The sequence below is a fragment of the Misgurnus anguillicaudatus genome, chromosome 11 (assembly GCF_027580225.2).
Source record: "Misgurnus anguillicaudatus chromosome 11, ASM2758022v2, whole genome shotgun sequence".
NCBI classification, from domain to species: Eukaryota; Metazoa; Chordata; class Actinopteri; order Cypriniformes; family Cobitidae; genus Misgurnus; species Misgurnus anguillicaudatus.
In genome coordinates this window covers 36034533-36047137 of record NC_073347.2, presented here as the reverse complement: position 1 = coordinate 36047137, position 12605 = coordinate 36034533, and the positions used below count along the sequence as shown (strand labels likewise).

Below are 12605 nucleotides of genomic sequence, written 5' to 3'. Positions count from 1 at the left end.
TTATTTGCATTCAGCAGACACTTTAATCTCAAGATGCATTTTTATCAGTATGTGTTTTCTCTGGGATTCAAATTCGTAACCTTTATTGCTGACACAATGCTCTTCCAATTGAGCTTATCATTATCCCAACATAGTAATCATTACAAACCAAACACTTCATGTGAAAAATATTTGGATAATAATGATTTATGATGTAAAAATATTATTTATGATGATTAATGAAGAAAATATCCAATGAAAAAATGCTGGGTTTTGTTCAACACTGTGTTGGGTCAAAAACTCAAGAATCCCATCTGTTGGGTTATTTAACCTTTGCTAGGTTATTTCAACACAAATGTTGGGATAGTTTTACCCATTGTTTGGTCAAATATGAACATTTTCTGGGTTAATTTAACCCAACAAACAGGTCTGTTACTTTTTGTCCCAAATGCTAGGTTAAAAAAAATCATTATTTTTTAAGAGTGTAGTATTGATGAAAACTCAGTATTATTTTAAACTTCAACATGGTTTAAAATCTATTACTGTTACTCTAACATGTGGAAAATAAAAATAAAGAAAGATTAAATAATAATATCGTAATAGTATGCAAGAGTAAACGATATAAGTGTAGATTTTTATATTAAACAAAGGGGAACTGGAGCGCTGCTGGTATCCCTTGTATCCTCTGGTGCTCTTGGAAGGGTGAATAGTTATTAAAAAACTAATTCCAAGTCTAGGCACCCAGTAGTATGCAAAAGTTAAAAAGCCTTTATTAATAATCAAGGGCTAAAACATTAAAACACTAACGTGTATCGGCCCGTATCGGGTGTTTTAGCCCTTGATTATTAATAAAGGCTTTTTAACTTTTGCATACTACGGAATGCCTGGACTTTGAATTTGTTTTTTCCCATTCTTTTTTAATAGATTTTTATATTGTTGCCCATCATCCCTTTCGGAAATTAAACATGGTTTGTCCTTTGGTAAAAGTGTAATAACCATGTTTTTTTGGTTTTAACTGTAGTAAAAGCATTGTTAATTTCTGTAAGGGATGAGTTCCTGGTGGTTGCCAGGGTGTTAGTTATGTGGTTGCGGGCTGTTCTTGGTTTTTGCAGATGAATACTTAGTTAAAAGAGCCCTTCCTCATGTCTCTTTGATATTCTGGTCTCAATATAAAGCTTTAATGTAAGTCTATGGGATGCTGCATTTGCAATACAGCAATCAACATGAGGTTGAGGTAACATGGTGGAATAAAATTGGATGCTGACTGTGACAAGGCAACACCACAAATCTCTTCTCTCACATCTATCGCTCTTTTTAGTTACAGAGGCATTTTGCAAACAGACTGGTTTTAGGAAACAAAACCATTAAGGGTCATTTGTCTATTTACTAATAGCATGCACCAGTGCAAACGCATGGATAAAATAAACTACTGTCAGGATTTAAAAACACGCAATGAAACATTTTAGCTGAAAAGGCATGGATCTTATTGCATATGCATTTGAAGGAGTTTCCCTTTCAAATGCAAAATTTATGGGAGTAGTGTTTAAATGATTATTTAATGCCCAAAATCACCTGAAACAATTTTCACTCCCGTCTGCGCCTTTTTGTTAATTGCACCGGTGGCCTTTTATTAAATTCGTCCCAAACGCTGTTAAATAACACCAGTTCAGTTGTAATTAACCCTAATGAAATAACATGTTTCTATCTAAACATCCATTCTCTAGTCTGTAGACTGACTTCAGCTGTATGGTTTTACAATATTATTCAAGTCGTATACTGGGATCACCTACACTAGACTAGATATTTTTCGACTAAATCAAAAGTCCAGACCCATGTAAACCACTCTTCTTCACCCTTTCTGACCTAGGTCCGTATTTATTAGGTTAATTTTCAAAAATGTTCCAACATTTAAAAAAGTTCAGTGATACAGGAAATAAAGAGTTTGGTTCCAAAACAGAAAAAAAAAAATGTTGACTTATTTCGTTAAAAACATGTTTTTTATACCAAGAAAGTATACCACTATTTTCACATAGCATCTTTAGGTTATTATAACATTAAAAATTCAAATCCATAATTTGATTTTCAAAGATTGATGATAAACATTTATGATTTTTTTTCAGCATAATGCAATAAATCCATGACAAGTTTTTTTTTTTTAAATGCTATAAATCTATTAAATCAATATATAAATGTGCATTCATCTTTTCCATGTTATATTAATTTAGTTGACTAGTGGTATACAGTGATTAAAAACATTATTTCAAAACACTTACTTTGTCATATAAAGAACACTGTCATTGCTGCTGTCATCCTTGGGACGTCGTCGCTGAACTTTTTGACAGCGATCAGCTGTAAATGTTTTGGTCTTGCTCGATTTTTGTTGACTTTGAGTAAAATAATGTAAAGTTTTTCATAAGATCCCCTGGGGTCAATGTGTTGGCATGACAGAAGCTTGATGCTGTCGTTTGAGAACAAGCAACAGACAGCATTTTCGTTCACCCGAGTGGCTTATTCTTCCCCGTCACAGAAAACCAGCACAGGTTTATCAATGCCATCAAAAGTATTATTTTGTTTTTGTTTGTTTGTTGATCACAAAGTACAAAGTAGATGAGGAAAACTAAGATTCCTTGTGTATTCAACACACCGCCATTATTGTTTAAAATGCGTGGAATGGTGCGCTGTGATTGGTTAAGTGGATTTATTGCATCCTGCAGAGGAGGAGGAGTGGCATTTATCACGTTTTGGGAGAAAAGGGAGAAAAGATGACAGAATAACACTGTGGACATCAGATTTTGCATAAAATTAAGAATTTACCTTTGAATGCTGGCCTGATTTAATACTGAATTTGGTGGTAACTATTTACAAAAATGTTTATTGCGTTTTGGAACCAAACTCTTCAAATATTGTATGAATTTCAATAGGAAGTTCAAATGCTGCTTTGTGCAGCATTGTGAATGCAAAGATGCTTGTCGCAAATAATTCATTATACTCATCTTACATAACCCTTGCAGAGACTAATATACCTTCTCTTCCTCTTGAGATTAGTATCGAGGTTAATGAAAATGTTGCAGATCACTGACTGCAGTATAATCTCCCCAGCTAACACATGACGTCCTAGTTACGTAATTTATTTTTCATTTTTGCTAATTTCATGACTAGCTGGCAACGTAACTGTTACGTCATAGGGAGGTAATTTCATTACCATTACAGTACCAAATCACTACGTTGCCAGTACGGTCTCCTAACGTCGCGAGGTAACCAAGTACGTTCCAGTTAGGTAATACATTCGTACTATTTTGGTAATTTCATAACTTACTGGCAACGTAACTGTTACGTCCCAGGGAGGTAATTTCATTACCATTACAATTATATTAACATTTATTTTATTTTCTATTAAGGTTAGCTTGTTAGAACTTTTCTGTCTCAAAGTTTCCCTTAAATAAGTCAAAATAGAATAGATATTTAACCACCTTACGAGCTGCTTTTTACATAGGAAACAAAAAACAGCACGCGTCTCCCTCCTTAAGCTGAACTCAATCAGAGCGTGTAACCGCGCATGCACAGCACGGCATCTGACAGGACCGGTCGTGTTTCTGACTTAGATAAAAACACAAAACTTAACAACACAAAACTTTTTATCCATTAAGTTGTAACGACGTGGCCACGACAGGCAGATTAAGTTGCAAATTTAAGTCGAGGCGACGAATCCAGGAATTTCACTTTTCCGGTCGCCACGACGTAAGTTTGGTAATCATATTACGTCGACGTTACGTAACAGTTACGTATTTGTGTTAGCTGGGTCAAGTACATCACTGGACACACTTTTACCAAAGACTGCATCACAGCATTTTAAATGGCACTAAAACGCTGTCCTAAAAATCCGAAAAAGTGTTTAATTTTGAATGTTCAGGTGAAGCGGATCAGGAAGTAGCGTTCTTTGTTCTTTCTGATTTGCATATTTATGAGGGTTGCTTGTAGCAGATGCTGTTTGCGTGTTATTGAAGGCTGGAACAGGATAAACGTACTTATTTGCTGCATGGTGGGCTTTTGTTAATGACCTTTCCTGTACAGTATAAAAGTCAAGATCACTTACAAATCTCATCTCAGACCTGCATCGAAGCAAACATCCTTTAATCTATCTGACGGATGCACCTGCGCTTCAGTCACGTACTGTTTGGCCTCTCTTGCACTCTCTTAGCTGTCTGTGTTGCTTTGTAAAGTGCTATTTGTGATACCTTATTTAGAACAGACAACTTTGAAACACTTGTGCACCTGATCTGGCATTTGTTAAATTATAATTTCTGTGAACATTTAGTTCTGGGCAACACTTGTTGAGAAATGATGTCAGAAATGACGGATAATCCGAAACTTTGCAAAAGATATTCACCCAGAAAAAATTAAATCACTTTCACTTTTAGTTTCTGATAGCTAAGTGTTTCAGTGGATTTTTATATTTTAAACATAGTCTAATTTGTATCTAAGACCTTGGGCAAACAATAATATAAATATAACATGTGACATTTTTTTGTGATTTACTGTGACCCTGCCTGTCTGAAGTCTCATATAGTTAAAACAACCCCTGTTTGATTGTGACGGGCACTGTGTAGGAACTGAATCTGTTGTTCACTTTATATTATAATACTTCTCTCTAGTCAACAGAAAGATAATTAAGGATCATCATTATATGTCTTTGCCTGCCTTTACTGTCCTCTGATAGACCTTTCCCCATGGAGCAGCATGTCGCCAATTTTATTCTTAGTCCATGAAATCGTGTTTGATTGAAGGGTGAAAATGACAGATATGACACATATTGGTCAAGGATATCACGTATAACTAAAACTGTAAATGATACTGACACAGAGTGTATTATTAAAGCCACAAACAAAATATCACACAATGCAGCCTCCAGAGAAACAAACAAAGATTATATTATTTAGTCTTATAATGTAAAGTATCATGCTGGTTTAATAAAAAAATGACACATCTGTATTAAAAAAATGTCATGTTGCTTATTGTCATTACATCTCTAATATTGTATGTCCTGGTCCCTAAAGTATGTCTTTCTTGGGTCCTTCTTTCAATTAAGGTCTATGCACGTCAATGTCCGCCAGGGTTTATTAAAAAAAATCCTAAAAAATGTTTCTGTTTCAGTATACATTTTCTCTCTCTTTCAATTTTTCTCTTTCCAAACTTCTGTCCCTTTAAAAAAAAAATCCTCTTTCAAACGCTTGATATGCCATTTGTTGTCATTTATAAACGCTGTAGTTATTTTACAGGTTGGGTCATTCGTTTTCACAGACTGTTGAAACAGAGACACTTTTCACCGAGGCCAAATTCTTGCATTTACTTAGAGAGCACCTATTTCATTGCTAAAAAACAAGGTTATTTTGTGTATTTGGTATAATACAATGTGCCCTATTTTAACGATCTAAGCGCATTGTCTAAAGCGCACAGCGCAACGTCTAAATGGGCGTGTCCGAATCCACTTTTGCTAATTTAACGACGGGAAAAATGGTTTGTGCGCCGAGCGCATGATCGAAAACTGTTGGTCCTATTTTTTTAATGATTAATGGGAGTATTTTGGGCATAACGTGCAATAAACCAATGAGAGTCTCAGCTCTCATCCCCTTTAAAAGCTAGTTGCGCTGGCGCTATGTCTAATCCCTATTTAGATGACGGACTTTGTAAACTGAAAAACTAGCGGAGGAAGAAGATCCCCAGTTTAAGATTAATGTTAAATAATTGTGTTGTTTTACACTTGTATTGAAATTGTTATTTTTTTATTAAAACCTTTAAAACCCGTTTTCTTTTAGTCATGGAAGTAAAAAGCAGGCTTGTAATTGCTTTAAATGTATGGCTATCCAATATCATCAAAAAATAATTTACAACTATTTAAGAAAAGGTTTGTACTGTAATAATACTTTATTTGTAACAAACAGGAGATAAAGAATTTACTAACGGCTCTCCGCACGTTTCAGCACTTGGACAGCGTCAGTTTTTTTTAAGCAATGTTTCTCATCTCAACATATCCACAGGTACAGAGTCATCATATACAATAAATCCGTGAGGTAGCATTTAAAAACATTTAAAACAGATGCATTTGTTTAAAGCAAAGCATTTATTTACTTACCAGGCTGCAGGTGAAGCAGCTCTTTACGCCTTCTAACGTCTCATAATTAGTCCTGATTTATGTCCAAGAGACTCAATAATAATCTTTTACATTTTAATCCTTTAATCTTTCATATTTAAAAACGTTGTGTGATAAGCAAACCCGCGTTGTCGTCCCATTTAGGCGCATATTACTAATGCGCTCTTTAAATAACAAAAAACATATTGCGCCATTGATTTTAGACTTTAGAGCAGGTTTTTGTTGGTCAATGGCGTAGTATATTTTAGTTGCATCAAAATAGCAACGCGCCAACAATGCGCCTGAACACACCTCATTTTTAGACCAGAACGGGCGCAAATGCATTTGCTATTTAAACAACGAGGCGCTAAACGTGAAAATTATAATTGCGCAGGGTGGAAACTAGAAAAAGACACTTGTGTCGCACATTGCGCTGCATTGCGCCAGGTGTAAGATAGACCCCAATGTGTTTGCGTGGTTTATGGTTAAAAAACACATTATTTTCCACATACCGTACATTTTTTTTTAGCTCCAGATTTCACTCTCTTCCTGAAATGAACAGATTTGAAAAGCTCTTGGTCCCTGATTTGCCAGCTAATCTATACATTGTGATTGGCCTGAATACCTCTGACGTCAGCCGGAAATGTGACGCTCCTTACCATGTTTGAAAGATTCGGTTGCTAACAGGAGTTAATTTACAGGGTGTGAGTCCGAAACGGGAGGAATTATGATAATGTTGGTCTTTACTACATCACCAGTCCCAGAAATTAAACTATTGCCTACAATCCGTGTGTTTGTTGTAGTCCAAAAAAAAAGAGATTTACGTTGGAGATGATAACTCGCGTCATCGTTTACTTTGGGGTTTGTACATGTTGCATATTCTTAACATGAACTAGTACACACTTACACACCAAAGGAAATATAAAAACATCAATCGGACAATCACAGTGGCCACTACACATGCTCTGCTCTTCCATAAACATAATTGGCTGGCTCTGCCTAGGTTATTTGCATAAGACAATCTGATTGGCTGACCCACATGTTACCGCTTGAAAAGTTGAGAAATGTTCAACTTCTGCCACGAGCAATGGCACTGACGCCACGCCAACAGATCCACAATTCAGTTTGGCAACATATCACCCATTAAAAGTGAATGGGAAGCATTAACTGAATGTGAATGTCCGCATCTGTTACAAACTTTCGTTGATAATCACAAAAAAGCGAGTTTGTCTCAAAGTTCGTTTGAAGTTTATTTGTTTTTAAGACTTTAGCAGAAGCACATCGTTCAATGCAGGTTTGAGTTTTGATGACCATAAAGGTTTTAACTTTCATTTCTAAAAAGCAAAATGGCATTGATAGGAAAGAATTTGATCTTAGTCTCCCTCAAGAAGAGTCCTGCACCTGCTTGACCCGCCGTGTTTGATAAATCTGCTAATTCTTAGCTAACAAGCATTTTTTCCTTGTGTGGTCTTTTGAAGGAGAGAAAATGAGAAAAATAAAAAAAATCAAGAGGATGTTTTTTTTTTAAAGAAAAAAATATATCTTGAAAGTAATAAGAAATCTAAGGAATGAAGAAATTAGCAATTTGTTTCTTCCTAATGTTTTTTTTTTAGGTTGCGCTTCAGGGCTTCCGTATACAAACCAATGAGACCACACAGATTACAGCCGTTATTAACACAAGCTCACAACCCTGCCGTACACCACCAGTCACACACGGCAAATGTTTACAGAAGCTGACTTTAGAAGGGCAGAGAGGGTTTTCACCATAACACCGAAAGTAAACAGACACGTTCCTCTTCTCTCTATGTTTGGGAAGCATTTGGTGCTCCTAGGAGTGACAAGAGTGAAAAAACTCAACTTTTATCAGATCAACCCAGACAAGACCACTAGTGCATGCCTTTGCTTAGCTCTCTAACTACATGATTTAAAAAAGACACTAACTGTGTATGTAACAGTGTTGTAGTACTCGAGACTCTGACTTGGTCTTGGACTCGGTCTCAAGACCCTATTTTAATGGTCTTGGTCTGGTCATGGACTTGTGAGCATTTTGACTCGGTCTCGACTCGTACTCAAATACATTTGGATTCAAACTAATTCTCGAGTCCACACAAGTCCCTTAAAAATTTATATGACTGTTTCTTGAAACTGATGTAAGATTGACACGAACAGTGATTTTTTGCGCGCATCGGACTGGTGCAAGGTCAGACGGTCAGACCTGAGGAGGTTAAAACGCACCCATCCAGTGAGAGTTAAGCATTAGATAAGCCGCTGTTACCCAAAATGATAAGACGGTGGCGCTAATACACAGAGTTTTGCAATGTTGCTGTGGTTTGTGTTACAGTGGACCTGTGTATATTGTAAGGCCTAATATTATAAAGTGGATTTCAAAATCATTAAACTGACATTTTAACAAAACATGAATTGAGTGAGATCAAAAATGCCATAGCATAGCATAGCATAGCCCTATGACCTCAAGTCTTTTCTCAGACCCAACTTTATGTGGACTCGGTCTTGACTCGGACTCAACCCTCTCCGGACTCGCTCTTGACTCGGACTCGAATGAGCTGGCCTCAAATACAACACTGGTATGTAAAGTCTCTATCACTTATTCACACAAACAGTTATATACACACATATACTGTGTATATATATATATTACACGGCTCTCTGGAATGCTTGATTCTGATTGGTCAGTTGAGACATTTGCAGGTTCGTTCTTTTAAAATAATAACCGCTCCAAAGTAATAACGCATAGCCGGTACTACTTGTATGTTTAAAATTCCTCCGCGCCAACAAAGATTACTGTTTGGCGCCATCTTGTGACAAACACTGGACAACCACAATTAAGAATGGAACATTTTGACATTCATTTTAACATGTACGGAAAAAACAAAACATTTAAACAGTGAATAAAAGAACGAACAACGACAAGACACAGAGAGCTTACTGAGACTGAACTTGACATAATAGATCATGACAGCTACGAAGCCAACACTCAAAAAAATACAGAATGGGCATTAAAAGTTCTCAAAGACTGGCTAAAAGAGAAAAAAATGAAGACACACAAGTATGAAGCAGAGGATCTTAATAAGGTATTACGATCATTTTATGCATCTGTGCAAAGTTTCGCGGAAGGATAAAAATGTTAATTTAAAACAAATATGCAAATAAAATGTTTCAAATTCATATTCATGTCCAGTTTTTTTCTTATGTGGCAAGTAGCCGTGTAATAAGCGGGATAATGTAGAGGCAGCCGGCAGCCACCGGGAAACAAGCCCCCCCAGTGCGATACAAGACCCTCCGCTTCGCGTCAGGTCCTGATCACACTGTCGGGGCTTATTTCCCAATAACTACCGGCTGCCTCTACATTATCCCTTACATATACACTTGAGACTCAGACTCGGTCTTTGACTCGGTCTGGAGACCATATTTTAATGGTCTTGGTCTTGTCATGGATTCATGAGCATTTTGACTCGGTCTCGACTTGTACTCGAATACATTTGGAATCGGACTTATTCTCGAGTCCCTTCAAAATGTATATGACTGTTTCTATATATAATGCGATAACTAGCCCTAAAAAAGATACAGAAACTTAATATCTCCTCTTTAACTGTACTGTAGTTTCTAGATCAGCCTCTCATAATTACTAAAATCCCTCAGTTCACTTCAACTTAAATCAAGGGACACATCTCATGCCTGCTAGCTCAGTAAATACAACACAGGACCAATTGAAGTTTACACAAGAAAATAGCACTCTGGATTTTGCATATAAGTTTGTAAATCTGCCACTTGAGAAACAGTTATTATTTGGCAGAGAATCTTCAGAGAAATTTTTAAGGGTTCAGTGTTTTGCCTAATTGTCCAACCATAACCACAAAACACAGGTTGTATCTGAAATCACCCCTTATAACCCTGTTCACTACTCCCTACATTACTTCACAAACACCATACCCATAACAGACTTGAAGTAAATAAAAATCAGTGTGCGGATAGCATCACCAATAGCATCTGTAGGAGGATGTCAACATTATTATATACACTACAGTAGTTAAAAAAAAAACTCTTGAGATGACACATTTCATTGTGTGTCTTCTAACAAACAAGTTTCACAGAGTCAAAATACAAGCTCACCAGGCATAACTGTGCATGCCAGTTTTTAAACACAATGGGTCCCAAGACATTTATAAAGTTATTCTATACAATAAGAACAGTCAAACTAAGGATATAAACAGAATTGGAATGTAATGTTCTTCTCTTTATATCAATATAGTAAATAAAACAGCTGGACTGACTCTGCCAGTCCAATGCCCATCTAATGCCCAGACTGTCACCAACCCTGAAAAGAATTTAGGTAACTTCAGATTGTAAATGAATATATGCATTTTTGAGGAAATAGCACTGCACCTCAACCATATTAAGACAAAAATCATAATGAGATGTCTTTATATCCCAGTTAAAGGCAATAAGATGAAATGGAGACGTGATGCTTTTCAGATATTTCTCCTGAACAAAATACAGTAACCTTACATTTATCTCCTAACAATAATTTCAGAAGAGACCTCCACAATTTCTCAAACTGAGCTAAGATGTGCCAAAGGACTCCAATGCAGTCATTTATCTCCAAGATATCTCCAATATCACACACATTCTGTCACATTTGTGATTATTTATATATCTCCAAAAGAACCCCAAAAGAAACACCTGAGATAACATCTATGCTTTAAATAAACCAAGAACTCCATCTATGAGCTTTAAAGGAGCAAAACCATGAATTGCTCCTCTGGGAGTCTTACACAGCTCAACAGCAAAGGCAAGTGCAAAAATAAATGGCTTACTCTTATAAACTGCATTCCACGGCTGGTAACCATAATAGCCTGTAATTCTTAGGATCCTCTCCTCGATTGATGCGCTGCTGATGTCTTCCACTGATCGAGACGACTTCAGGTCCTCTTTAATCGATTCATCCACCACCAGGTACTTAAGCTGGCGTAGCTGAGGGCTGATGTCGGACAGCCTTCTGGGGCTCACCTCGGGGGATTTGCGCATCCCGCTGGGGACAAGGACGCAAAGTTAGAAACGCGCTATTTTGGGAAGTTTGGCACAGAGGGCGCGGTGTGCCAGTCAGAGCGCGGCGCGCAAACAAACCTTCTCACTACATGGGGATTCAGTTAGTCTACCTCCGTAGGCAGAAAACACAACAGTATTATCTAATCACTAGCATATCCACTTCGGATTTTACAGCGCTCACCCCCGGTGTGGATTGTTTAAGCGCCCACAGTGCGCCTACAAATCTTCACCCTCCACTGCCGTTACGCGCGGAGGAGGAACAGCGGCTGAGATGATAACCAGACGTGACTGCTGGGGGTACAGTAGCCTATAAGACTACTAGTTACTGTAAGCCACGATTCAGTCTCAGCTACAGATACTGTGGGCATTATTCTTATTAATGAATTCAATGGTTAAATCTGTCTCAAGGAATATTTTTTATACATTTATGCATTTGGAAGACGTTTTTATTCAACAGCGCATTCATTTCAGTAGGTCTGCATTTTTTCTTGGGGTCGAACCCCTGGCCTTTGCGTTGGTTACGCATCTACCAGCCATGCTACAAGATCATGCTGTATATTGTAATGTTCTAATACATCTAAACCATGAGTCAAGAGGTTGGTATGAAAATTCACAATGTAAAGTGTCCAGTAAAGTACTAACACAAAAGAAAACAGCCTATAAAGACAACATTTGGGGTAGCTCTTATGCTCCGTATTCAGTTTTACGCACCAACTTAGCAGAAAATTTGCGCTCCTGACTGAGGAATAAAAAACACGGTGGCTGCCTCCTACAAACACCATCAAAATATTTTAATATTTATTGATAATTTCTATTATTCCATTCCATCCATCCATTAACGCCCAGATATGATCTTAAAAAAACGAGCTACACCTCATCTCTAGATATTCTGATTATGCTGTAGATAAAACTGTATAAACTTTAAAAACTCTTAAGTAACTGCATATTATGCTCTTTCTTTTCTTTATTTAATACTGTGACCTGCTTATCCATATACCATCTATAACAATTCCCATCTGAGCATGAGAAGCATCACATTTAAAGACCTGTGCGTAATACCGTCCTATTTTTTCTCCCTCCACATAAAGATAATCTTTACTCAACATAGTAAACATCTGTCACGACTACTGTCTTAACTCTAAAGTGCTGCCGAGTTGAAGCTACACCCCACATTACTCATGCATACAGTAGAATAGATTGATTTTGAATTCTTACATGGGCATCAAGGTGGTCGGTGGTCCCAGGTAACATCCGCAGTCTCTCCGCGGGGGTCCAAGTCGGTCTCCATCTCCATACATGATCCCCATGAATGACAGCAGAACACTGCTCACAAACACACAAAGACACTGAACATACAGTACCCACTCACCCACACTCACGCCGTGGCATTTTACACTGATTTTCGTCAGTATAGTATCAGCTGTCACACCTC

At 37.2% G+C, this 12605-nt stretch overlaps 1 protein-coding gene across 1 annotated transcript in view; it reads right to left on the bottom strand.

Annotated features, from left to right (window-relative positions):
- The window catches only part of slc35f3b (solute carrier family 35 member F3b), an 85486-nt gene extending 72881 nt beyond the window's left edge, over positions 1 to 12605 (bottom strand). The window contains exons 1-2 of the mRNA XM_055170372.2: positions 12389 to 12605; positions 10942 to 11156 (exon numbers count right to left, since the gene is read on the bottom strand). Coding sequence (XP_055026347.2) covers positions 10942 to 11156; positions 12389 to 12480 — 307 coding nt within the window. The 5' untranslated portion in view covers positions 12481 to 12605. The remainder of the gene's footprint in view (positions 1 to 10941; positions 11157 to 12388) is intronic.